This window comes from Heliconius melpomene, chromosome 12 (assembly GCF_056956725.1).
Source record: "Heliconius melpomene rosina isolate 202511_hmr_F chromosome 12, ASM5695672v1, whole genome shotgun sequence".
Taxonomy (NCBI): Eukaryota; Metazoa; Arthropoda; class Insecta; order Lepidoptera; family Nymphalidae; genus Heliconius; species Heliconius melpomene.
In genome coordinates, this window is record NC_140400.1 from 3718527 (window position 1) to 3743715 (window position 25189).

General features: G+C 30.4%; 1 protein-coding gene across 2 annotated transcripts in view; it reads right to left on the reverse strand.

Annotated features, from left to right (window-relative positions):
- fus (epithelial splicing regulatory protein fusilli) overlaps positions 1-25189 on the reverse strand; it is a 91457-nt gene that overhangs the window by 43641 nt on the left and 22627 nt on the right. For both annotated transcript variants that reach the window (XM_085193945.1, XM_085193944.1), the window contains exon 2: positions 6220-6312. In XM_085193945.1, coding sequence (XP_085050071.1) covers positions 6220-6312 — 93 coding nt within the window. The remainder of the gene's footprint in view (positions 1-6219; positions 6313-25189) is intronic.

The following is a 25189-nucleotide window of genomic DNA, read 5'->3' on the forward strand; positions in this document are numbered from 1 at the left end:
TAGCGGTACGGCATCTGTTATTCCCATTTCACAATGTGGGCGAATCCGGAGGTAAAAGCTAGTATGATATAAGTTTAAGCAATATAAACAGTAAATAATAAATAATGTTCGACACCTATTAAATATTTGTCTATCAATCATCTATTGCGTCAAAAGCGTGTTAACTGCCACTACAACGACCCGACTGAACCGGATAATACCGGTTCGAAACAGAAAGAACTTTAGAGCCGTTTAAATATTAAATAATTTATTATTATTATTTTTAGGTTTTTTATGTTTTTAAGTATTATTCATTTTGAAATATTGGCAACTAGAGTACTTTCTGTATATCTTAACTAATAAATAAGTACCACCCACGTTCAGAACAAGAAAATATCTTACAAGAACTTAAAAAAGTTGTATATAAAAAGAAGCTGCCTGTCACCGACCACCACAGCGGCGAAAACATTTCGTATATTTCCTTAATTTTTCAGTATTTTCTCTTTTTTTGTAAATACCTCACTATGGGTATTTATTTGGATTTGCATAATATACAATGAAAAAGATAAAATCTCCGCGAAAGGAGAGCGGAAAGATAATTTTATTAGTTTACAACTCGGTGAACAGTAAAGTGGCATATACATATAATAGATACATGTATTATATATGTATATGCCTTGGAGCTTGACAGACTGTTTTCGTACATTTCGGTAGATTATCAATATAGGTATATTCCTTACCTTCCTACCTTGTATCTTATTATAGAGAATATCCAAAAACTTTTTTTTTTGTAAATATAAATAAACTTGCATAAAATATTTATCCGCTTAAACGCTAAATAAATTGATGTAATTAGTAAAGATTAACATTATAATAAGTACGTGATGCAAAAATCTCGTATATTCTTTAATTTTACCTTCAATGAAGGACAAGCATATTTATTTTTACTTATATCTAGTGAAAGTTGTGAGAAGGTAATATAATGTAATATTGTATATAATGTATTAATGAGGGCGTCGTGGCGCAGGCAAACTATCGGCGTTTAGTTACAGGTTCGATTTCCTCTTGGGGAATTGATTATTGTTATTGCCTCGTTCTGGTAAGAAGTAAAAGCGCGTTGAAATCCACTACTTAATAAGAATGTCTCGAAAATCAGGAAAATGTTAGGAACGAAGTGTCTTAACACTTTGTTCTCTCTTTATCCCTCCGAATAAATGGACTGTCCAATACAAAAATATTTTTTCTAATTCGAACCCCTAGCTCTTGAGATTAGTACGCTTAACCAAACAAAATCAGCTCATATTACTGTCTTATACAAAAATTGTGCCACAAAGCCTTCATAGGTGTTAAAATTTACAACAAACCTTTTGTATTACAGAATTTCCTTTGAGATTGATGATACAAATGAAAAATATAATAAATATTATAATTTTTTAACAACAATTGCCTGTTTATCTATTTAATTGTTTTATTTCGATGAAATATTACACAACAAGACTTCAGCGGAACCTTGAAATTATTATAATAACAGTAAGTAACTACGTACTACTTAATTTTAATAAAATTTTGTAACTAATTATAATATTTCAACAAGATGAAGGTATATATTATGTAGATATATACACGATAGAAGCATGAAATTACCATAAGTTTCATAAAAACATCAAATAATGGGAATACAAAAATAATGTTAGTAACGTTTTTTTAAAAAATGTAATCTATATTATTATATAAATACTGTAAAATATAATAATAGATACATATTATGGAAAAGTTGTCGGCTCAAAAGATCCTTTCGGAAAATGGTTTATTACGTCGGACCAAACAAACACAACACGCAATCCCTTAAATGGATATAAAATTGCGTGATACAAAAACCCATGGCATACCCATATAGCGTACAAATGTATAAGTGAACAGTACGGTCAATTAGTTGTGGCCCTGAAGTTACATTTTCTGACCATTCTAACTGGCGCCATTGTTCGCTCGGGAAGAAAATAATTAACAAGTAAGAAAAGTCCTTAATTCGCGCAAGCCATATACAGGTAACTTCTGGACGTCCAAAACTCGTTGACTGTACTATAGGAAGGTTTATTTTTAATTTTTTTTTTGCACTGGCATACAGGTCTTAACAGTTAGGAACCAGACCGAGATAATGAAGGTCTGAGAAAAAGTGGAGCACTCATTTAATGAGAGACCGTTGCCCTCGAGATTTTGAGTTTAAACTTTTACGTAATTATTATTACGAGCCCTTGTTCTTGAGAAATGATATACTCGTAGTTACTGACATCAATGCGCATTGATTGATGTGTAATAGGTTCACAATATAACTTGTGAAGGCTTTTTTTTGATAATATAAATATGTCGAATTATAAGAAAAAATGTTAAGAAATTTTACGGCATCGGCGTTGGTTTGCAATACGATTTTTCATTTGTACTGAAGAAGTGTTATATCTAATATTGTCGCTTCTCGCCCTGGTAATAAGGCAAAGCGCGGCGTTAAATTCCACAAGTCTACACGCAATTCCTTGTTTGAAAATTTACACACGTCTTAATAATTGTATAAAGATAAAAGAACATTAATATAAACATCCGCAAGGTTTTTTTCTCCCTCCTATTGCAAAATTACAACATCGCCATAAAAATTATGTAATTGCCTAGATTTCAATTAAGTACTACAATTAAAATTAATAGCTCATCGACGATAGGATTGATGCGATGTTACTTTTTTATTGTTTTAGAAGATATTTTAGTATTTTCTTAAAAAAACCTATAAACATAATATGAATGTTTGTTGTATACAATTATATAATGTGATAATTATTTACATATATTTTACACATCCGGTAATAATTTGCTTTTTTGTTCTAATACTATTTCAAGCTAGAATATGGATTATGCTAAATGAAACAAATATAATATTTTACTTATTTTATCTATTTTAGTTACTTTAGTCCCTTTGTCTCGTTACCAGAAAATGGAAATTTTAAATATTTCATTACCCCGAGTACCCAATATTAAAACATAACATTTAATGAACTTCAGACTGAAAGCGGATCCTACGCGAGGCCGAAGATTCGCAAAAGCACTGCGCGCAGTTGCGCGTAGTCGACAAAGGCATCCCTTTTTTCCATACAAATATAAAATTAAAAACGCTGCGTCACGATAATCAAAGCCGTTTTATAGTTACCGTACACGTAACGTTGTTTATGCGTGCCACAGGTCACAGGTCCCGTCAAATTGATTTATAATTATTATTTATTACTCTCCGTCCACTATGTTATGGCTCTCATAAAACTGAGACGAAAATTGCCACATATTTTTATATAGATAGATATAAAATAAAATGCTATAATATTAGCAAATGTATTTTAAATATCACAGATTGTTTGCAATATCGCACTTTTACAATGATATGGCGTTTCTACAATGAATAACAGATAGGCTTCTACGTAGAAAATTAAAAAAAAAAAAAAAATAATATTGATTAGAGACTAAAATAAATATGCATACCTACAAATATACATACAAATTCAAAGTCATACCAGTCATCGAAATCTATTATTATACCACAGCATTTATCATGCCGAAAAGGTTTATTTTTACATCCAAATTGATTATATCGTTGTATCGTTGTAGCACGTAAGTATTTAAGCGATATTAATCATTTAGAACTTTAGCCGATACATGTTTTCCAAAATACAAGTATATTTTTTTACACTAAGCTAGCAAAATGATTTTTTTATTATTAACTAGCGGACGCGCGCAGCTTCGCTAGCTTATTTAGGGATGAATTGTAATAAACCACGAAACATGTTCAATTAAATATTTTTAAGAGTCTTAAATTTCAAATTTTATAATAATCGGTGGCGTTTTAAAGATTTTTCCATACAAACTTTCAACCCCTTATTTGCACCCTTAGGGGGAGAATTCTAGAAAACGACGAAACACGTGTTCAATTAAATACTTTTAAAAATCTAAATTTCAAATTTTATAAAGATCGGTGCCGATTTAAATTTTTTTCCATACAAACTTTGAACCCCTATTTGACCCCTTTAGGGTTAAAATTTTTCAAAATCCCTTCTTAGTGGATGTCCAGATAACGAAAGTAAACATCTGTCCAAATTTCACGTTTCTACCATCAGCGGATACGGCTGTGCGTGCGTCTTACCTCAGTCAGTGAGGACAAGTCCTTTTATATATATAGATAAACTAATATTTGACACAATTTAAGTAATAAGGTAACCATTAAGTACAAATATTCACCCCTTAAGGCAACACTCAGGTCGGAAGTCCTAAGCACTATTCCGAAGTCCTCACCCTACAAAATTGAAGAGAACATGGCGTAACTAAGCAGTTTCTGGTCATTCGTTGCCTAGTACGAGATTTAAATCCAGGACATCTTCATCAACAGCCATACACGTTTCCAATGAATACATAAACGTATAGACGCATATAAAAAACTATACTTGAAATACATAAATTTGGACAAAAAACGAATATGATAACTTGAGGTTGATTTCCTTCAACGAGTTGACAAAAACTGCCTTACTCCAATTATGTTACTTATAATTACACTATACATTCCAGTTTTAGTAGACGGATTTTTTGTTTATTTCTAATATTAAATAGGGTCAGTGTAACTGAAATGTCAATATACAAGTTACCTGACTCATTTTTAGCCTCATGTTGTTTCCTGCATATGGCAAGGTACATACCGCGAACATAGATAGTGTTAAAACACTCCGTTCGTACAGTCAAACACTGTGGCTTCATAAATTTATTTAACTACTTTCATTTACACTATATTATAGTCAAACCCATCTTACTATTATAGGAACTAAACTGGTGACTAAGCAAATTTCTATAAAAACCAAAAGTTACTTATTTAGTTAAATAATTTTAATTTATCAACGTATTATTACAAATTTTCGCAAATTTTCTCTTATGTATTATTTTTTAGACTATTATAAATTTTTGTATGACTGAAAATAAATTATGAAAAAAAAAAACAATAAAACTTCGTGCACTTAAAAATTTATCGGAGTTTAAGCTCTAAAGAATTCTACTATTCGGGTCATGGCTTCTTCATCAGACCAGCGCGATGGTATTGTATTGTCATCTAAACTACATATAACCTGTCAAGCTTCACGATGATACAATTCTTACAAGTGGATCAAATTCAGTTTCTTAGATTTTATTACATAGTTATCGAGTTACGTAATTATAACTCAATCTAATAAGGGAGTTTAAAAGCGTCACATTCGTGTGAATGAAAGATCTAAAATTGTTTCATCAAATCGTCTCTCATATTGTAAAGTAAGCAAAGAGAATTTAGTGATTCGCCACTCTCCTAAATTTGCTTGCATATGAAGACACTGCTTACTTTACCTTACACCTACCCACCTACACAAATTGAGCCAGCTTTAAATCTATAATTAACATTTTCAATCGTTACGTCTTAGATAAGCTAAAATAGCCAAATTAATATTGGTATTCAAAACACATAGTTTTTCACCTTTTTTTTTGCTGTTAAATTATTTTACCTGCAACGTGTATTACTTCCTTCATGTGCACACTTTTTGCTAAGATTATTAAAGTCAGACCGTCGTTTTATAACAAAACAAAAGAGCACCAGGTAAATGTCCTAAATATCATTAATTCTTTGTAATCAATTTTCAATTCCTTTTTTAAAAAAAGTACGTAGGTAATATAGTCAAATTGTAATTTAGTTTGGAATCTTTAAAAATATTACTAAATTTATTAATATATAATAATAATATATTTGATTGGTTACAATAATATAATTGGTAATATGAGGAAAAGGTTATTTTGAAAATATTACAATCATCAGATCAGATGTATTGCGAACCCAAGATAAATAGGATTTAGCCTACACTCGGAAAACTAGAAGAAAACAGAGATAAGCAACTCTAGTTCTATATCTAACGTCACTCGTTACTTTTTGAGTGGAAATTAAATGAGAAAGAGAAATTCCGTTTATTTCCGTTTGTGTCGGAATTTTGAGAAATTATTTATTAGTACTCCCCATACATTCCCTAAAGCTACATACCAAATTGTATGTACACCAAACGTAAGGTGACGCCGAGAAATGGAACCGTAAGAGATATCCCTTTAGAACGGAAAAGTGTAAAAAGATTGTGGATTATAGATTGTGGTAAGAGAAAAGTCAACATCTGTAAATCGATTGAATAAAGCATATAGTCTTAGAAAACCCACCTGTTGTACTACTACATCTAAGGGTTGTCCAGTTTGCAGTTCTTCTGACGGCCGCCTCGTCGGCCTCACAGCATATTCTCGTTCTCCTATCACCTGAAACAACAGAAATGAAATTAAATAATTTTATACATAAATATGTATATTAAAACTCAATTAAGACCTACTCATCTAATGTAGGTAGATTTTTATTTTATTTTGCCCTCTACCTACTACAGAAAATTTATGTTACTAGGCGCCTTTAGAAGTTATAAAATATTTACCTTAACAATTATAAATACCTACCAATTATGGCAAGTAACTTAAGTACCAAACATATCGTAAGTTATAATAACACCCTCGCGTCCAAGTTATTGTTAATACTCATAATTACCAATGCTAAACTGGTGATTTAAATAAATAAACTTGTATTTAGTTTAAAAACGTCGATCATAAAATACCTAATTAGAATCTAATGTATTTAAATAGAATTAAAAAAAATTAAACGGAGATAAACCCTTGAAACGACATTTAATACACTTTGCTGTAATCTGTACTAGTCTATATCATCAATCTATACTAATGTTAATAAGCTGATGAGTTTGTTTGGTTAAGCACGCTAATCTAAGGAACTTTTGCTCCGAATTGTAATAATATATTTGTGTTGAATAGTTTATTTATCGATTAAGGCATCAGGTAATGTAAGCAGAGCCAATGGTCTAAGAACCGAGGACGCTAAAGACCGTGCAGAGAGGAGTAGGTTGAGTAGGAAGGCAGACCCTGGCAACATACGCCGGGATTAATGCCAGGAGGAAGAAGAAGAAGCATCAGCGTGTCACATGTCATACAAAACTAATTTCCAATTTGCGTGGGCAAATCACTATGGAGTGAAGCTGCAGGTATCGCGAAAATTATCTTTTATCTAAGTAAGACACCATTTAAAGGTTATGGCAGCATTTATAGAATTATTCATTTATAATTATTTGTTTTAATGAAATATGATCAAATAGCTTAACTCTAACTTGCACTGTCTTATATAGAATAATACTTTGACTAACAAATTAACCGTCTTCCTTTGAAATTGAACTCATAACCTCTAGTTAAGCATTCCGGGTAATTTCCTTATAGATCAACAAAAGCTAGCAATATATTTTACATTAGATACTTATATTAAGATTTTACTAAGCAATTTTTAATTATTTAAGAGACATTACATATTAAGTAGCGGAACCCGACGCCGAGCGCTATCTAAACACACAGTTATTTTTAAACATAAGCAATCTCGCGTACATACCGACAGCTGTATATTAAGCATTAAACAAACAATAACCTATATGCAACATTAAGACCATGCCATCGTAAATTGGAATAGGACTCCACATCTCCAATTTCAGCGTTCAGCGAATCAGACGGCATGTTCTGCGCATGCGCGGCACCAACCAATCGGGCAGTCCAGATGTTTGTAAACAACATGGCCGATAGCCGATACCATTGTATTTTATATTAGTTCAAATACTTAAATCGTGTAAAAAACATATTGATTTAGTAATTTTTATATTCTTTTTAATTGTTATTTTTTTTTGTATTTATCTATTTTATTAATAGGTAATCTCAAAAACTCAAATTCCAATATACCACGATGACGTCTAAATTAATTTATTCACAAAATTAAAATTAAGTAATGAAATTTAATGTTTAAAATATTTAAATTACCTTCAGCCATGGTACTACGTTAAGCTTATTATTTAATTATAATATTAATACTTTGATTAATATCTCAACATGATGGCCTTCACCATAAAAAAACAGATATAACTTCACAAAAGACTGAAGTTTAACTAATTTTCTGTTGCTCCACGTTTTTCTCCATTGTATGTAAAGTTTTGTACGTAATAGGTCGCGACACGCATTGCGCATGCGGCGGTCAAATGTCAGGTGACAATGGCGGGAAAACGTTCGTTTCAAAGCAATTTTCATGTTTTAAAGTGGATTTCGACAATTTTAAAATATTTTTTCCATTTATGATTACTCCATCTATTTGGGTAGATTATTTTGTAACGAGATATTTAATAAGCCATTTGCTTTATTAAAAAAAAACTTTAAGATCAGTAAGTACATGTGTAATTATTAACGATACATGCCTACGTAATCAAGATTAATATTTATTTAAGAAGATTTATAATTTAACATAATTAATATAAATATATAAATTATATATTATGACAATATATAAATTATTTAATACCTGACTGCACAATAACAAATAAATCATATTGAAAAATAAACATATTTAAAGAACGTAAAATTTATAAATAAAAAAATTGGATTAATAAAAAAATGCGGATATCCGTCAATTGTCATTATCAATTTTTTTCAATTTATAAATCTATTTATAGATTTACTATGAGAATAATTTAATGAATAATATCATTAAGTATTATTAATAATTGGTATAAAAAATATCAGTGCTATAATGATATGTTACATTTTATATTATCGATACATTGATTAATTTAAAATGTCACTCGAGCTATTTGCGAAGTCATGTTTTATTTATAGTATTCAACTTAAGACATTGTTATATATGTACCTAAAAATTTAAAAAAAGCTTTTCTAAAGCATAACTATTAATTTAATATGTGTATTTACACAAGTTTACATTTTTTAAGTAAAAACATTATATAGTCTATTGTTTGCTATATATTATTTTTATATGTTAAAAAAGTTACATAGATAACGTAACTTTTTCTAGAACAATCGTAATATTATGAAAAATAGTACACACGTTTATGCCACCATTTTTCATATAAAGTCATATTCATTACGTAAGTGTTTATATGAGTTAAAACGTAACAATAACAATAATGACATAACTCTGTATCCTCTTGTTGCAAGATGGCGTGAGTTTTGTAGAATTACTAAATTTTATGTTTTAAATTAATAATAAATATAATTTATTACAAATATAGAACATTATATTCTGTTAAGGCCTTCGTGGCGCAGCCGCTAATCGTATTACTGTAAACGCGATGGTTTTAGGTTCGATTCCTATATGAGGAAGTGGATTGTTTTTATTTTCTCATTCTGGTGGATAAAACGCGACGTTTAGTTTTCACTCAATGCTCAATGTCTCGTAATTTCAGCAGTAAACGAAGAAAGAAATGTGTTAACACCAGGTTCCTTTTGTCTAATCTTAAGTTGACAACAGCGATGGGGTAATATTTAAAAATATGATTCTATGAACATTTAATAATTATTTAAAGTTTAATTAACATATTAGATGTTTAAGATTTAAAATAAAAAACTGAAAGAAACATTGTAAATAAATATAATTATCCTTAGCAAAGATTAGTGTTCCAAAAAAATATACAAAACTGTTTTATTTATATATACAAGCAATCATAAAAATAATATTTATCTTAAAGTACACGTGAAGGTCTAAGATATAACACACATACATACAGTCCATACTTGAATATTCTGTACTTTTTTATAGCGATGCATATCATTTCACTTTTTTAACTTTATAATTACTTTTGAGTTATCTTCTACGTATAATGTAATAATATATAATATAAATATATTTTATTTCCTTATCGTTTTAACACCATTATATAAGATTTTCACACACAGAAAATCTACAGCAGGTTGTATTGTTATTTACGTTTTTTCAGTGTACATGCTTCGTATATCCTTAACCAAAATTAACTTAAATTGCATAATAATGTTGCAGCGGCGTTGAGTTCTGCCACTCAACACGCAATACCTCCAGAATTCGGCAGAAAGTAGGGAACGGAGTGTCGTAACACTAGGTTCCCTCTGCCTACCCTGCTGTGTGCGGGATACAGCATGAAGCTCAACCATAATAATGTCTACAGATTACATCGCACACACTAAAATCAATATCCTTTATATATTTTGGCGCAATTTTTAAATTAAGAAATGGAATCTACTGAAAAGTCTCGTGTCTCCATTTTTCTACCTTAAAAATCTTATCTTCCATTGCCAGACATCAGACCAGATCGTGAGAACTAAAAACAGGTAAATGTAAACGGCTTTTGGGACTTGGATAACGCTCAGATTATATAAAGACTTAACTCACCATTTGTAAACTCGACGCTGCGCTTTGTCTTTACCAGGAGGAAATGAAAATAGTTTATTACCCTAACCGGGAATCGAATCTCGACGATTTCCTGTACAATAGTAACAATCTCAAAAAGCTCATTTGGTCTAGGCAACTCAATTCCCTGGACTAAATGAGCTTTCCAAACAAAACAAGTAGGCCAAGAAAAGACATCTCAACATGCCGAGTCAAAGAAAGGTACCGTTATCCAAACAGAGCTTTGTTAGCTAATATATCTGATGCACAGTTAACAAAATAAAGGAAGAAAACGTTTAAGTTTGCATTTTCTCTCTTGTTTTACTTGTAAATTGTTTAAGTTAGTACTGATATTTAAAAACTCTTACTACAAAATTAAGCTTGGTTTCCACCGCGGACTACGTTTGTCACTCTTACCCCCCATATGCGGCCATTGTGCCAATTTGGCGTTCTCAAATTACTAAACATTACGTTGAGCTCGCAAGATTAGGCTACATACCTACTTGTATTTCCACCAAATTTAAATAGTCAGGCGGAAATAACCGAGCGAGCAGAAAGAGTTGAAAGGAACTCGCTCTTTAAATTTATTTATTCAGGGGGAGAACCTACTCCTTAATCTCCTATTCCTAATCTCCACTTCCGACCGTCCGACCATTTACCGTCGTCAACCCCATGTTGTCTACAGCCACATTCTAGTCGTATGAAGTCAAAAAATAGTAAACAATTAAAGAATTTTCCAAGTACACGTTATATATTAATAATTCACATAAAATATAGAATATACTTTTATTAAATTAGTGAATCAATTTTACATTTTTAAATATAAATTATTATACAAAAGATACATTTAAAAATATAAAAAAAAATATCATTTTCATAAGTAACATACATAGTAAAAGAAAAATTAATTTTGAGTTCTTTTTACAGTACACTTCCGTTAAGAGTCACCCTCGAATGTAATTATGAATAAAATTTATATCTTAAATATGAATTATTCATTTTATAAATATATTACCAACTTGACTTAACGCTATACCACTTTTATGCTTTTTGCAATTTGTTCACGGTATTATTTAAACAAGTAACTTTACTTATTTTTTTATGTTAAATACAAATTAATTTTATAAATTAATAAAAACTGTTTGATGCAGTCTTAGTTTCTTTTTGCCTTTTGCCTTATACAGGGTGGAATTGACGGCACCACTTTAAATGAAACCACAGTTTTAACTACTCTATAAAAGCCTAATATAATTCAGAAAAAAAATAATTCCCAAAAATGAAAAAGTTATTTTTTCAAACAAAATAAATAATAAAATAATCGTTTTAAAAAAAAACGCCATTTGTAAAGTGTTACATTATCACTCACACACTTACCTGTCGGCGCGGCAACGTCGCACACGCTTCATTCAAGAAATCGAGTCGCAGCAACTAGCGTAGGTATGTAGGCAACGGCGGCGAGCTGATGTTAAATTAACGCAACCAACACTTAGGAATACACTTTACACACACTTTTATTGAATTATTTCTATTAGGTTTTTAATTTTACTTTTGTTGCACTACAAACACATTTTTTATGTTCCCGTTTTAAACTAACACTCATTTTTAACATGTTTACAAAATTATTACAATAATAGCATTTTTTTTCACTTTTTTTAACAATAAATATTACATTTTCTGTCCACATTACATTCAGCTCGATAATGACCCATATTATTACACTTGAAACATTTAATATTTCTTTTAATTGTAGGATTTCTTTTTACAATAAATGCAGATGATGATGACACAATTTCCCCCCGTAGTAGTATTATGGTTTGGAACTTCCAAGCATTCCAATTTTTTACTCCTTCCAGTTTTATTACTGTGCTGTTTCCCTTCCATTGTGATTGTTTATTTTGCTTGTTTTTCTTTTTTATTCCTTCCCGGCAACTTAACCTCCAAATTTCAATACCAACGCCGAAGCGTCGCGTGAAGTAACGCTGTTTTAATCTCGCCAGTATTTCTAATTTTCTACGATTGATGCAAACTTCTTTATTATTGTTACGACGTGGTCTGGGCCCATAACCCGTTGTATTTATATGGTTTAGTAAATAGCATTCAGCTATAGTCCGACCCAACTACTATTGCGCAGAATGTACGCGCCGCACCGATTCTATGGGAATCCCCGGTAATCGGTGCGGCGTGAGCGGGGTGTCTTTGTACAGATAACAAAATTCATTTTTAATATTGATTGATTGTGCAATATAACACTATAATTAATAATAAATGTAGATTATACTTTTTACGCATGATTTGATATTAAAATAATTAATAAAATTATCAATACTATTTACAAATAATTACTAAATATTAATTTATTTCGTATTGAGTTTTCGCAGGTCCTCGTGTAACATTATAAAACTCGTTTAATATTTAATTTTTATACGATTTTCTATCAAAATAATCATACAAATATAAATAATAATGAAAATCTTAATAAAAAATTTAATAGTATATTCGATAAGTATTTTAGTTAATGGCAACTATTACAATGTTTTTAATTATCTGTGTGAGAACAGAACTTAGCCGCGGAACGGCTAAGTTCTGTTGTATTTACATTATTTTGTTCGATTTTATACGTTGAATAATTATTAAGTGTTTTAAATTATTTGGATGTTGTTTAATATTAATTTTATCATTAATCGGATTTCTAAAATCGTGATGAATGTTTCGTGATCGTGATGATGTGATTACTGAGTATTTTTCTCAAATGTGAAACTATTGTGTCAGTATTTGAGTGTACTATCAAAACATACATTTTTTTAAGACGTTTCAAACAAATGTTGAGTTTTTAATATTACTTATGATGTAAATATTAGTGATAGTAAAAGGAGAATGCGACAACGACGATGTAAAACTAATGTTAAATGTAAGTATCTATCTATCGTAGTTCAATATCATTTTGTGTTAAAAATTTTGAATATTACTTTGTGGGTGGTTCAATAACCATGCAGTATTTCTAAATAATTTCATAATAAAGGTGATATAATAAATTGACTTAAAGTAGGATTTTGTTAAACAATTTTAATAAGAGGTTTGAACGTTATTTAGATTTATAATAAATAGGTAATTGCGTGACAAAGAACGCGAGATATCGTTCTTTCTCGTTCGGTTTGGTTTTGACGAATGAAAAGTAGAAGTTTGGCAACGCTTAGTAGTATTTTTGTAGTAGTATGTGTATGTGTGCGTCACACGAAATACAGGTATGGAGAAAAATCGTGAAATGAAAAAAAAATCCTACGTCCAAACTGTTGAGGCATCTTGATTAATTTCTTTAGCTTCGAGTTTGAAATTTTTTACCCTATATGCAGTTTCAATTAAAGAAGCGCAGCCTCTTCCACCCTGTATACATGTTATTACTTGAATATTAAGAACTAATATTTTAAATAATAACAGAGTTTCGTAGCCGGATCGAAAAAATATTTAACCATTTTAATTTTAAATTATACATTAATTTATTATATTTTGTTTCTATTTACAAAATGTAATGTTAAACTACGCCACGTAAGTGGATTAATATTAGAGAATTAGTGGGCAAGACAAAGCGCGGCGTTTAGTTTCGCCAAATAACACACGATATCTCTGAAAGTGTCTTTACCACCGCGAAGACAAAAAAAACCTACAATTTAAAGATAACTAAGCGAACTGATAAGGAAAATCTTGTATCAAAACAAGATATCTTTAAGCAGCTCTTGCGAGCAACCTTTTATCCAGTTAACTATACAGTAGCCGGTGGGTGTGAGCTCGCGTGCTCAGTCATTTCCTTTGTACGCTACAATTACTACTGTTGAGAAATACATGATTAACTAGTTTTGTACTATGAACTGAAATATGGAAATTTATATAGATTTATATATTATTTAAAATACCATATTGATGGTATTTTTTTCTGTTTCATGCTGTATCTCGCATAAAGCATACGTAAAGGGAGCATAGTGTTAAGACACTCCGCCTCCCATTGTCAGCCGAATTCTGCTGGCGTTTGTGTTGAGTGGCGGGACTCTACACCAGAGTTAGAGCAGAAAGAAGGATAAATTAAAAGTTTTAAATAAAATTTAAGCTAAATGTGTAAATAAACACCTATAGAATCGAGCTTTACCTTGGTATAATTTAAAGTGTTCCTGTAAGCAGCATCACATGTCTTTTGAAATAGCTCTGAGGAAAATTTAATGTCAAAACACTCCACTTTTCATCGAAATTCGAGAAATTTCGCCGCAAATAAGACCACCCCGGAAAAATAAGAACAATTCAGTCTTGTGCTAGCATTAATCAATTAAAAACAGATGACATTCCATTATTCCATTATAGAAATATTGTCATGTCAGAATTTGTAATAGACATGTCAGACATTGTGAAACAGGTGAGGCATGCTCGGTTGAACATGACGAGTGAAAAAACATGTCTCGTTTGGTTAGACAAAGCGTATCGTTAGTCAATCAATATTAAACACGCAAATAAGAGAATAGAGAATATTGAGTGTCAAAACCTAGTGAGATTTTTAGGTAAAAATCCACATTACTAAACATTAAAAGATTTTTTTTATGGAAAAAGGACAAGGCAAACGCGCGTTCGGGTCACCTGATGGTAAGTGATCACCGCCGCCCACGACCCTATGCAATACCAGAGGAGCTACAGGTGCGTTGCCGGCTTTTAAGGTGGAGATAGACTCGCTTTTTGAAGGTACCCATATCGTATCGACCTGTAAACACGGCCGCGGGACCATTCCACAGTTCCACACAAGATGAACGAGTCATGCACATTCCACGTAAAATATTTATATTATTTTCCTTTAACTACTCTATCTCAGCTAAACACAAGCGATCATCAAATAAGTTGGCAAATCATTGCAAACAGTACTTGATTTAAATGGATGATTTATGAATGTGTTATTTCTATAATAGATCACGTTGATTCTTTGTGGAGCTAACCGCAAAAGTATTTAGTATACTTCATTATTTTACATTTAAAGGAATTTTATTATATAAATGTTAGAAAAACAAACAAACATACATGGGGCACAAAGTGTGACTGTAACACGACAGGTTATGGATTCGATTGCCACTCGAGGAAGTGAAAAATTTTATATGTTCATTTCTTCGCTCTAATATATGCGGGATACAGCGTGATGCTAAAAAATGAAACAACGCATCTTTTCGCGCGTCTTCCAGAATAAAGAAATAAAAGTAATTCGTGTCACCGAGTGGGGAAGAACCTAGAACTTACTACTGCGCTACGATAGATTATAATTACATAACATTAATTAAAAATTACATTACATGAAATTAATATTTTCTAAGTAAACATGAGAAACAAAAATTAAAATATAATATACGACATGATTTTCAATAATAATAATCAATTCCTATCAATAATATCTACTAATAGAACGAGGTGATTTACAAATAACAATCAGAGGAAATAATCAAAATCAAAATTATCGTTCTATATCAAATATGACTACGAGCATATTTTAATCGTCTATTAATTATATAGAATTGTAAATATTGTCGAATTATTTCACCCACTACAGTACGGTCAACGAGTTGTGGACGACCTAAAATTACATGCGCCTTTGAACAATGAATGCTCTTAAGTTTAGAAAACCTAACAAGACGGCCAAGACTTATCGATTGTACTGTATGTATATATGTATACCGTAGATAACTTAGAAAGAGGAGGTTCGGCTAGTAGAGGCGAGCAGCTCTATAGCGCAAATCCCAGGCAATGCTTGACTTGATGTATTTCTATTTTTCGCCAGACGAATTGGTTAATCTCTGTATGTATATAGGTTTTTTCTTAACAAAACTTAAACAATCACCGGAAAACTAGAACTTAGTCAGGCAGTCAGTCACGTTTTTTGTCTATTAAGGATAAAACAAGTCCAGTAATACCTAGGTAATACTAGTTTCTTTCCAAAAAGATTAATAATGAAAGAAGTTGATTAGTAAACAAGCCGCGGCGTTGACTTACGCCACTATGCGGGAAGAATAATGAATCCATTTTTTATCTGTTTAAAACAATCGACTCGCAATTTACAATCATATTTGAAAATTACAATGTAAAATCTAAAGCAGCGCTTCATTTGTAAATAAGTGGGTTTTCAAATGAAGAGTAAACACTAAACATATAATAATGACATGATAATTATCTAGTTAGAACTAAACTTGTGGCTCGTTTGTAGCAACTATGTCTTCATTTAGTCAAGTTTTATTATACTATACTTATGTGAAAATAATATTTAAAATTTTTATTTCCTCGATTTACTTATACAGCTACCGAATACACAATGTTTTTAAAAGTGGCGAAAGACGAGAAAGTGCGTTTGAGAGTGTGTAAACACTAGATCTTCTCCGCCTGATAAAATAAAATGAATATATGGAAGCTGTATGGACAGTATACTCGTATTGTCATGGCACCATTGAGTAACTGTAGATCTTTCAAATACCAAAGTGGTTTTTCAATATTTTTGGGTTTAATTATGAAGCACGAGGAATGATACCGCATAAACTCTGATATGAAATATATATGTACAATAGCACCCAATCATATTAGAGTTTCAGCTATAAAAACTTTTTTCTTAGATAAATTATTTCAAATGTCATTCTGTTTTATATAATTATCAATGGACGAACTTCAGTTTTAAATAAAAAGCATATCCAGAAGAAATTGCATAGTTTTAAAAGGAATCCCAATTGCATCATATAAAATAAGCAATTATAACACATATAATACTGGAGCAACACTATTAATTAGTCAATTTATTGGTATGGCAACATTCCTTGCATACTTTTGTCGTGTGTATCGAGATGGTTGATAGTTGTATAGGTATATATCCGGTAGACAGCTAGGTATTACATAGCTTAACGTTAATACATCTTGATGTTTATTATATACCTCTATAACTTCTACAGGTATTATCCAGTCTCTTTTTATACCTAGGATTTATCGGAATTACTGTTATTCCAATTTTATGGAGGGTAGCTAATAAAAATAATAATATTGTAATCTATTGAAAACAGCAACTGTTGATTTCCTTGTTGGCTCTGCCCAGCCTTAGGTGGTTGGTTATTTTATTTTTCATTCGACAGTTCGAAAGTGAAACGCGAAAAACAGAGATCTTTTGTTCTTTCCTTATATTAAGATTTCTATTATTATTTCAATGAATTTCGAACTTACGTAGGAGATCTATATTTCCTTAGCCGCATATTTTGCGGGGTGGATAATTAATTCTACTTTTAGACCTCTTATAACAAAATCGATGAAACATTCTAAACTTAATATAAACGTAATAATTTCGTCAAAAGGAATTAAAATACAAATACATTTCGGAGAGTGTCCAGTATACAGTAATTAGTATCACAGTGACATTTATTGAAAATTATATTTTTAAAACATCTGTTTGTTTTCGTGAGCGCTGTCAGTAAGACTGTCTTCAGGGCCGGTGGTAGCTTTACGTCTACTGACGCTACTGACCTTTCATGTGACCTAACGATTTAAAAGTGCTTGTAACAAACATCCTTATTGAATAAGGAATATTTAGATTTTCATTATATATACCCTTATGTAAACAAACCGCTATGACGTAAAAACAAATTCGAATACATATTCGTTAAATTTTTTGCATGTACAAGTACCTACTGACGTCACGCAGAAACATCATGAATAAATGGCAAAAAACATTTCTTTACACATTAATAATGTCGTCATGTTTTTTTATGAATTTAAAACTATGTTGTTTAGAAATAATTTAAACATTTGAAGACTAATATTTTTTATGTCAGTATTATTTTGTTGCTTATTTTTTTAGCTTCTCGCTCAAGTCCCTGTTTGAAGATAAAGATTACGGTATCTACGGTATCTATTAAAATTCGTACTCTTTATTACCATAAAGAGTACGAATTTTAATTATTTCAATAATAATACTAAAAAGATAAAAAGTTTGATATATATATAATAATAATATTTTTGGTGGTACCCTAACTGTATCTAGCATCAAAGACATTATTTTTAAATATAGTAAACTGTAACGTAATCTTCCGTTAAAAAGTCAATCCAAGGAGAACAATATGGAGATTTTATATTACTTATTCTTTTATGTTTTTACCAACAAACATAAAAAAATGAGATTTCGTTAACAAACATGATATTTTAATTTGATTTCATTTAAGTATAAAAATAAAGCAAGGCTGTTTGTAAGTACAAGGTCGTTACTTTAATATGTTGTAAATAAAAAAGATACAGAATATAAATAACAAGAAATTAAAGAATAATACGTTTACTATATAATAAATAAAAAAATATGTGCTATCATCATAAATATATAATATAGTGCACATAAATAAAAAATATGAGAAAAAATCGTAATAACCATATAAAAATATACTTTTATCTAGCTTTATTCAGTTAAGGCAATTTGTCAGGCAGTATAGAAAGAAGTTTATTATTAGTATGCCATTGTGGTGCAGTGGGACAGCGTCGAACGCTAATGCTATGGTCATGGGTTCGCACCGACTCAAGGGTTGAGATATGCCTAATTACTATAATTTTAAAATATATATATGTAGAAGGAAGAGATTAGAACAGATATTATATTATCTTAGATGTTTAATGATTTGCTTTAATATTATTATCTGTAGCAACTGTTTATAATATGACTGGCTGTGTTCATGTAAAAAGACAATGTGTCAACACATTTGTATAGCTTTGGAGGAAATGATCGAAAAAGATACTAATTGTTGATTATTGTAGAATTACGATTGGCTGACTTATGTTTGTTAGACTCCAACTTGACTTTTATTAGACCAGTGAGGTAATTTGACCAATAACGCGGAGGCTTATGTCTTGAGTAGAGTCGTGACGTGTGAGGGTGAAGTTCGATTTTAAAATAAGGAGGAAGTTGACGATCGTAGAATAATTTAGTATTCTGATGTTTTGAAAGTTTCTGAAATGATGCAGTCTTCTGATGTTTTGGAGAAAGGAAGGACTAGTGACGAGTGTCACGAATCTGCTGCGTTATTCCTGTTTGCATTAACCCGCAATGGAGCCCACAGGTCCAATAAAAGTCATTTGCGAGCAATCTCCTACATATATATATATTTGAAAAATTCTTCAAAAATTCTCTAAAAATTCCGTTCTATTTAACTATCTACTTCAATTTATTTTAGTGTAAAATGGACTGAAAATAATATCTTAGATGGCCATCGTGGCGTCTATACGAAAAAAACATTATCTAAAGGGAATATACCTACGAAGATAAAGCTTAAAGTATTGACAATATAAATAAAAAAAAGAATATTACTTTGAATCGATTTTTACATAAATTTGGGCCATGCTCTTATTCTTGGTACAAGTTTGAAAATTAAGAATCGATAATAAGCATGCTAGAAGAAAACCTAAATTATGTTAATAGTTTTAAAACGTTACACTACAGTCAGATAATATGCATAATATTAATAATCATTTTATGAAAATTCCATATAGTGATAACGCTCTCCGTAATCATTAAGTTAGAAGCAAATCTCTACATTTCCGTTAATTTTCATTGTATTTGATGATTGTGGTTAGATATTATACTTAATTTACCCAACAAAGCGTGCAGCTGCAATTCCTTCCATTAATTTATCCCACAAGGAGACTCAATGGCAAATTGAAAATATTTAAATAAGTAGGATAAAATGATAATTATGATAATAAATATAATAGTGATAACGTAATAAATTAAATTGACATATTACAAACATTATCTTTATTACATTAAACATAAATAAATGTGCAACTTATTATAATGTGTACATTTTAGTTCTGGATTTATCTATAAGTTAGTAAGAATCTAATTATTAATAATTATATTTTTAAGGCACATAGATAATAAAATTGAAGAATTCTCTAATAAATATAATAATCGCGATAGCTTGAGTTCGATGTCCGCGCGAGAAAATGAAACATCTAATATTTCCATTTCCTCGCTCTGGTAACGAGATAAAGAATTTGGAGGAAAATAAGGGACGGAAGTGTCTTAATGGGAACGGCGTGCAGTTCTATAGCACTAACATTTACAATATCTATCAGATTGTCATAATATTCAATTCTTACCAACCCGTCCTTTTTATGTGTAGTCTAAATTTCAAAGGTCATATATGAAAATCTAATCTTATGAATACCCACATTTTTCAATAAATTTTAAAAAATATGTACCCTTGATATTTTTAACATGTCTTTTGCATTAATCTGATGAACTTGATAAGTTAAGTCCATTTAGGTAGGGGTAAGAAGGGGTGGGGGGGAGGTGTTATATGATAAAAAAAAACATATTATGTTTTTAAATGAACGAATAGTGTTGAACAATAACATTCTGTCACTGAGGCATGTGGTTAAACTACATTATTAAAAATAAGATATGGACCGTTTATTTTGAAAATGGTGTAAGTCCATTTTTGAGAAAAATGAGCTATCACGTAATTCATGCTTAATTTAATGTAATTTTTTTATATATAACTAGTCCGTGTTTAATTTCTCAAAAAAAAACCCATGTTTTGAACAACTTAAAATCGGTCGGTCAATGAAATTGCATAATCAGCGACATACTAACCTTTAATTTTCTCGAAACAAAAGAAAATGGACTTACACCACTCTCAAAATAAACGGTCCATATATTACTATTTATTTTTCTGTGTTCATCTCAAATTTTCCTCATTTTTCAATCCTATCATTATTTCGCAATTCAAATCAAAATCTTCTAATGACGTACATATACTAATTATACTCTGTAATTAATTATAATATCTATATTAATTAATTATCTGTAAACAAATATGAATACGTCATTCGCTCATGCCATATAATTAATAAATATAATAAAGGAATATTATATTTTTTGCCACGGTTACATAAAGTCGTAGATCCTTGACACTAGTGAGAAAAACGGTTAATTAAGCTTTTAAAACAAGTATTCTACGCCGGGGTAAGGGTTAAGATGTAATTATACTATTTATTTATTACCCATAATAGTTTGCAGTTAGAAATAGTTATATATAAGGCTATGTTTAAGTTAGAACTAAGTTGTTTTAAACAAATAATTCATATTGTTTACTTTGTTTCTTTTAAAAAAACATGGCGAATTGTATTGCCGTTGATAATTTAAACAAAATGCTAGGCTAAATGATAAGGTAATGTTTTTGCTTCTTTCAATTAACTTTCAACAATTTTCAAGATAAAAATATAATTATTGTAATATATTCTTTATTTACTACTGATGTCTGTGAAGAAAGACTCAGTTATGAAGGGTTGACTCTGTCGGTTTGGTAAAAAAAATAAAAATCAATGGCGATAAAATTTACATCAAAATAAAAATAACCTTAAGATTCTGTTTTCTTTATGGTGACAATCAGTTGTTTCACTATTGGCAAATACTTAACGATATAAAAGAGCTTTGTTTCTATCTATTCTAATGACAATTAGTGCACGCGGCATTGTGTTCCGCCACTCAACACATGCAATGTCTCGAATTAGTATGTAAAAAAGGAAGAGGTAAGTGGAGTGTATTGACGTTAGATTTTTTTGACATTTTTACAATCTATATATATAAAATCGAAAGGTCACTCACTCATCACGAAATCTCAGAAACTACATGTGCTAGGAATCTCAAATTTTGCATAGGAGTTACTTATAGGATGTAGGTGCTCGCTAAGACGGGAATTTGCAATATTCGACTTCTAAGGGGTTGTTTTTGGGGTCGAAAGTTTGTATGAAACTTCGTTACTACAAATGTTAGGAGTGTCAAATTTTGCATAGACGTCACTAGGACGTAGTCATGGAGACAGAAATTAACAATAACATAGTTCACGCGGGTGAAACCGCGAGCGCGTCGCTAGTTCTAGATAAATTTTATATTAACATGTAATATGCACAATATAGATACATATTTATTTAAAACTTGGCTTAGTCTACAATGTAGTAAAATAAATCATGTCATAGATATACTAAGTAATCATTTTTTTTATTATTACTTGTAATATAATATACGAGAAGTATTTTAGTATATTATACAAAAAAATCATCTTTACCTGTATAATATAAATATGTAGAAAAACTAAATAGTTAAAAAATGAAGAACATTTTAAAAAGTCACGCTAAGATTTTAGAATTGACAGAAAATGCAATAAAATACACTGCTAATTTTGAACTCCAAGTTATTTTAAATTTATCAATTGGTAACAAGGATTATAGGTGTAGATTAATATATCTTTGTAGTTTGTACATGAATAGAAATAAAGAAACTAGGAGATTGTGTTCTAACATTTCCATGACCCAATTAATAGATATTGGCAAATATTTGTAGAAATATAATACAGCCATTTTTCAAGTTTAAATCTTTTTCACATAACGAAAGATTTTGCGCAGAATTAAAAAAGAAACAAAATATGCTAAAAAAAACGTAAATGATCTTGTCTATTCATAACAAATCAAAACAACCTAAAATCAACATAAGCTCTATCTTTAAAGCGTTTGGCAGAATAAAACCAGTCTTAGCTAAATTCCAAACTAATTCATTCGTAATATTCGTGATCACGAATGGCATTACTCTATTCGTTGTTACGTAAAAGTTACTAGTAGAAAATGTTTATAAACACACCAACATACATACAAATGTATGTAACTAATGGATATAGCGAGAAAAATGGAAAACTAGGCCCTTTATCCTTTAGCCGCGAAGTCGTTCTCACATAATAATGGTCGATTAACTTTATATTTACGTTTGCATGGTAGAAACGTGTTTGTTTTATAATTTACTTGTATTTATTTTTATTATATAATAATATTTTTCAATAATTTATTATGCTTCTTATATATTTTGAAGCTAGGGGTATGTTTCAAAACGCGTTGGTTGAGGGTTCAGTTCCCATTAAAGGAAATGATTTATTTTATTTTCCCTGCTCTAGTAGATCAAATTGGGGCGTTAAGTGCCGCCACTCACCATTTCCTGTTGGTAACCAGACAAGGCGTGTCTTGCCACTAGGTTCCCAGGTACCCTGCCCTGCTATGTGAGGTATATAACGTGAATCGTAAAAAATACAAATAATGAACTTCCCATAGCGTTCGTCGTAACCAGATTTGAAACTCGCTTTAAACAGCAAAATAAGAAGTCAGTTTAAAATTTCAAATTCATATATATTGGTAAGATCAAAGCGAAGGGAGCGATGTGCGAAGGCCTGTAAAAGTGAACCGACCAGTTGTGTAGCCTCAGTTTTGGGTTCACCTCGACACTTGTCGAATACTCTCGTGCCTTTTAATTATAATTACTAACTGTTCATTATGTAATGCGGAAATGTTATAAGGTCGTGCAAGTGGGATATGTTAAGTGTATTTTTTTTAGGTTCACCCTGTATCCCGCTTACAGCAGGGTAAGCAGAAGAAACTCAGTGTTAAGACACTCCGACTCTCATTTTCCGACAAATTTTCGAGATATTCCGTTTTGAGTGAAGAAAAAGGCCAAGAGGAAATTAAAATATGAAATATTTCGTTCTCCCGAGTGGGAATCGAACATACAACCGTCGCGTTTACAGTTACACTCTTGTGCCACTGCGTCACGACGGCCTAGAATTTGAAAAAGAATAAAAGTAATATGATACTAAGAAAAGTAAATAACAAAAATATTAAATTTCCTTCCTTTCTAACCAATATGTCGTGTCGCCTTAAATAAATGCATTTATACTCATTTCTCAGAAGTTGCAATTTTTTTGAAACTTGGATTGGTCCCTAAATTGGCATATTCTTACCTCATTCAAATCAAATAGACTCGAGGAGAACGCGCCTACCCCGAGTTGCTTATTTATCGAAATATACACTTAATATAACATTTTATATTAATAAAAAAGTCTATAAGTATTTTACTTAAATGTATGTTAACTGTAAAAGCATATCTAACTATTCAATTAATATTAATAGTTTTTAATAAAAGCTAAAATACACAGCACGACATCTCTAAATGTTTATTGTCAACAGAATACTTCAAGCGCAATTTAAAATTATATAAAAAATATTTAATGACTTCTCTTATATATAAGAATAAGATTATTATATTTTTTATCAGCGAATAATCTTATCGTCTCGAGTGTCAATATACATTAATTAGCATTATTTCTATTGTAATCGGCAAATAATGTGTTTAATTATCATCCATCAGCCATAAATAAATATGGAAAAAAAACATAGTAAAAAAAATCGGTCAAGTGCGAGTGTTTGTAAACGTGTTCCGAGTCAATTTCGGAATAGTAGGTACTTGTTGTAGGAACTTTTTAAAGTTGACAAATTTGCTGATCGACGATTTATACATAGGTACATTATACAAGAATATTCTCCATACATTTTTTCTTCTGAATGGTGTTAAATAAAATATTCGTTATTGAGTGGTTGTTTAATAAAGTACCTACAACAAAATAATAGATAGAGTAATGGCCTCAGTAATAGCACCGAAAGGAAGTAGCATATTTTCATTTCTGAAATAGACAAGACAAGGGTTATGCGGATTAAAATATTAAATTTTTTTATTTCATCAAGCAGGATTCGAATCCACAACCTGTCGTGTTAACAGTCGCACGCTTGATGTGTCCCTGCGCCACGAATGGTCTCAGTTAAATACATACATAGTTTCAAATATTTTAAGAATATTTAAAACTGTGAATATAATTATTTATATCTATAAATATGACGACCGTTGATTTCGTTCAATATATTCAAAACAAATAAGATTTATAAGGAGTTAAATAAAATAAATAATTTATATTTTTCTCTGACGACATATTCACTTTAAAAAGAGCATCGACCTCAAACTTATTCATGAAATTTAATGAAATGATT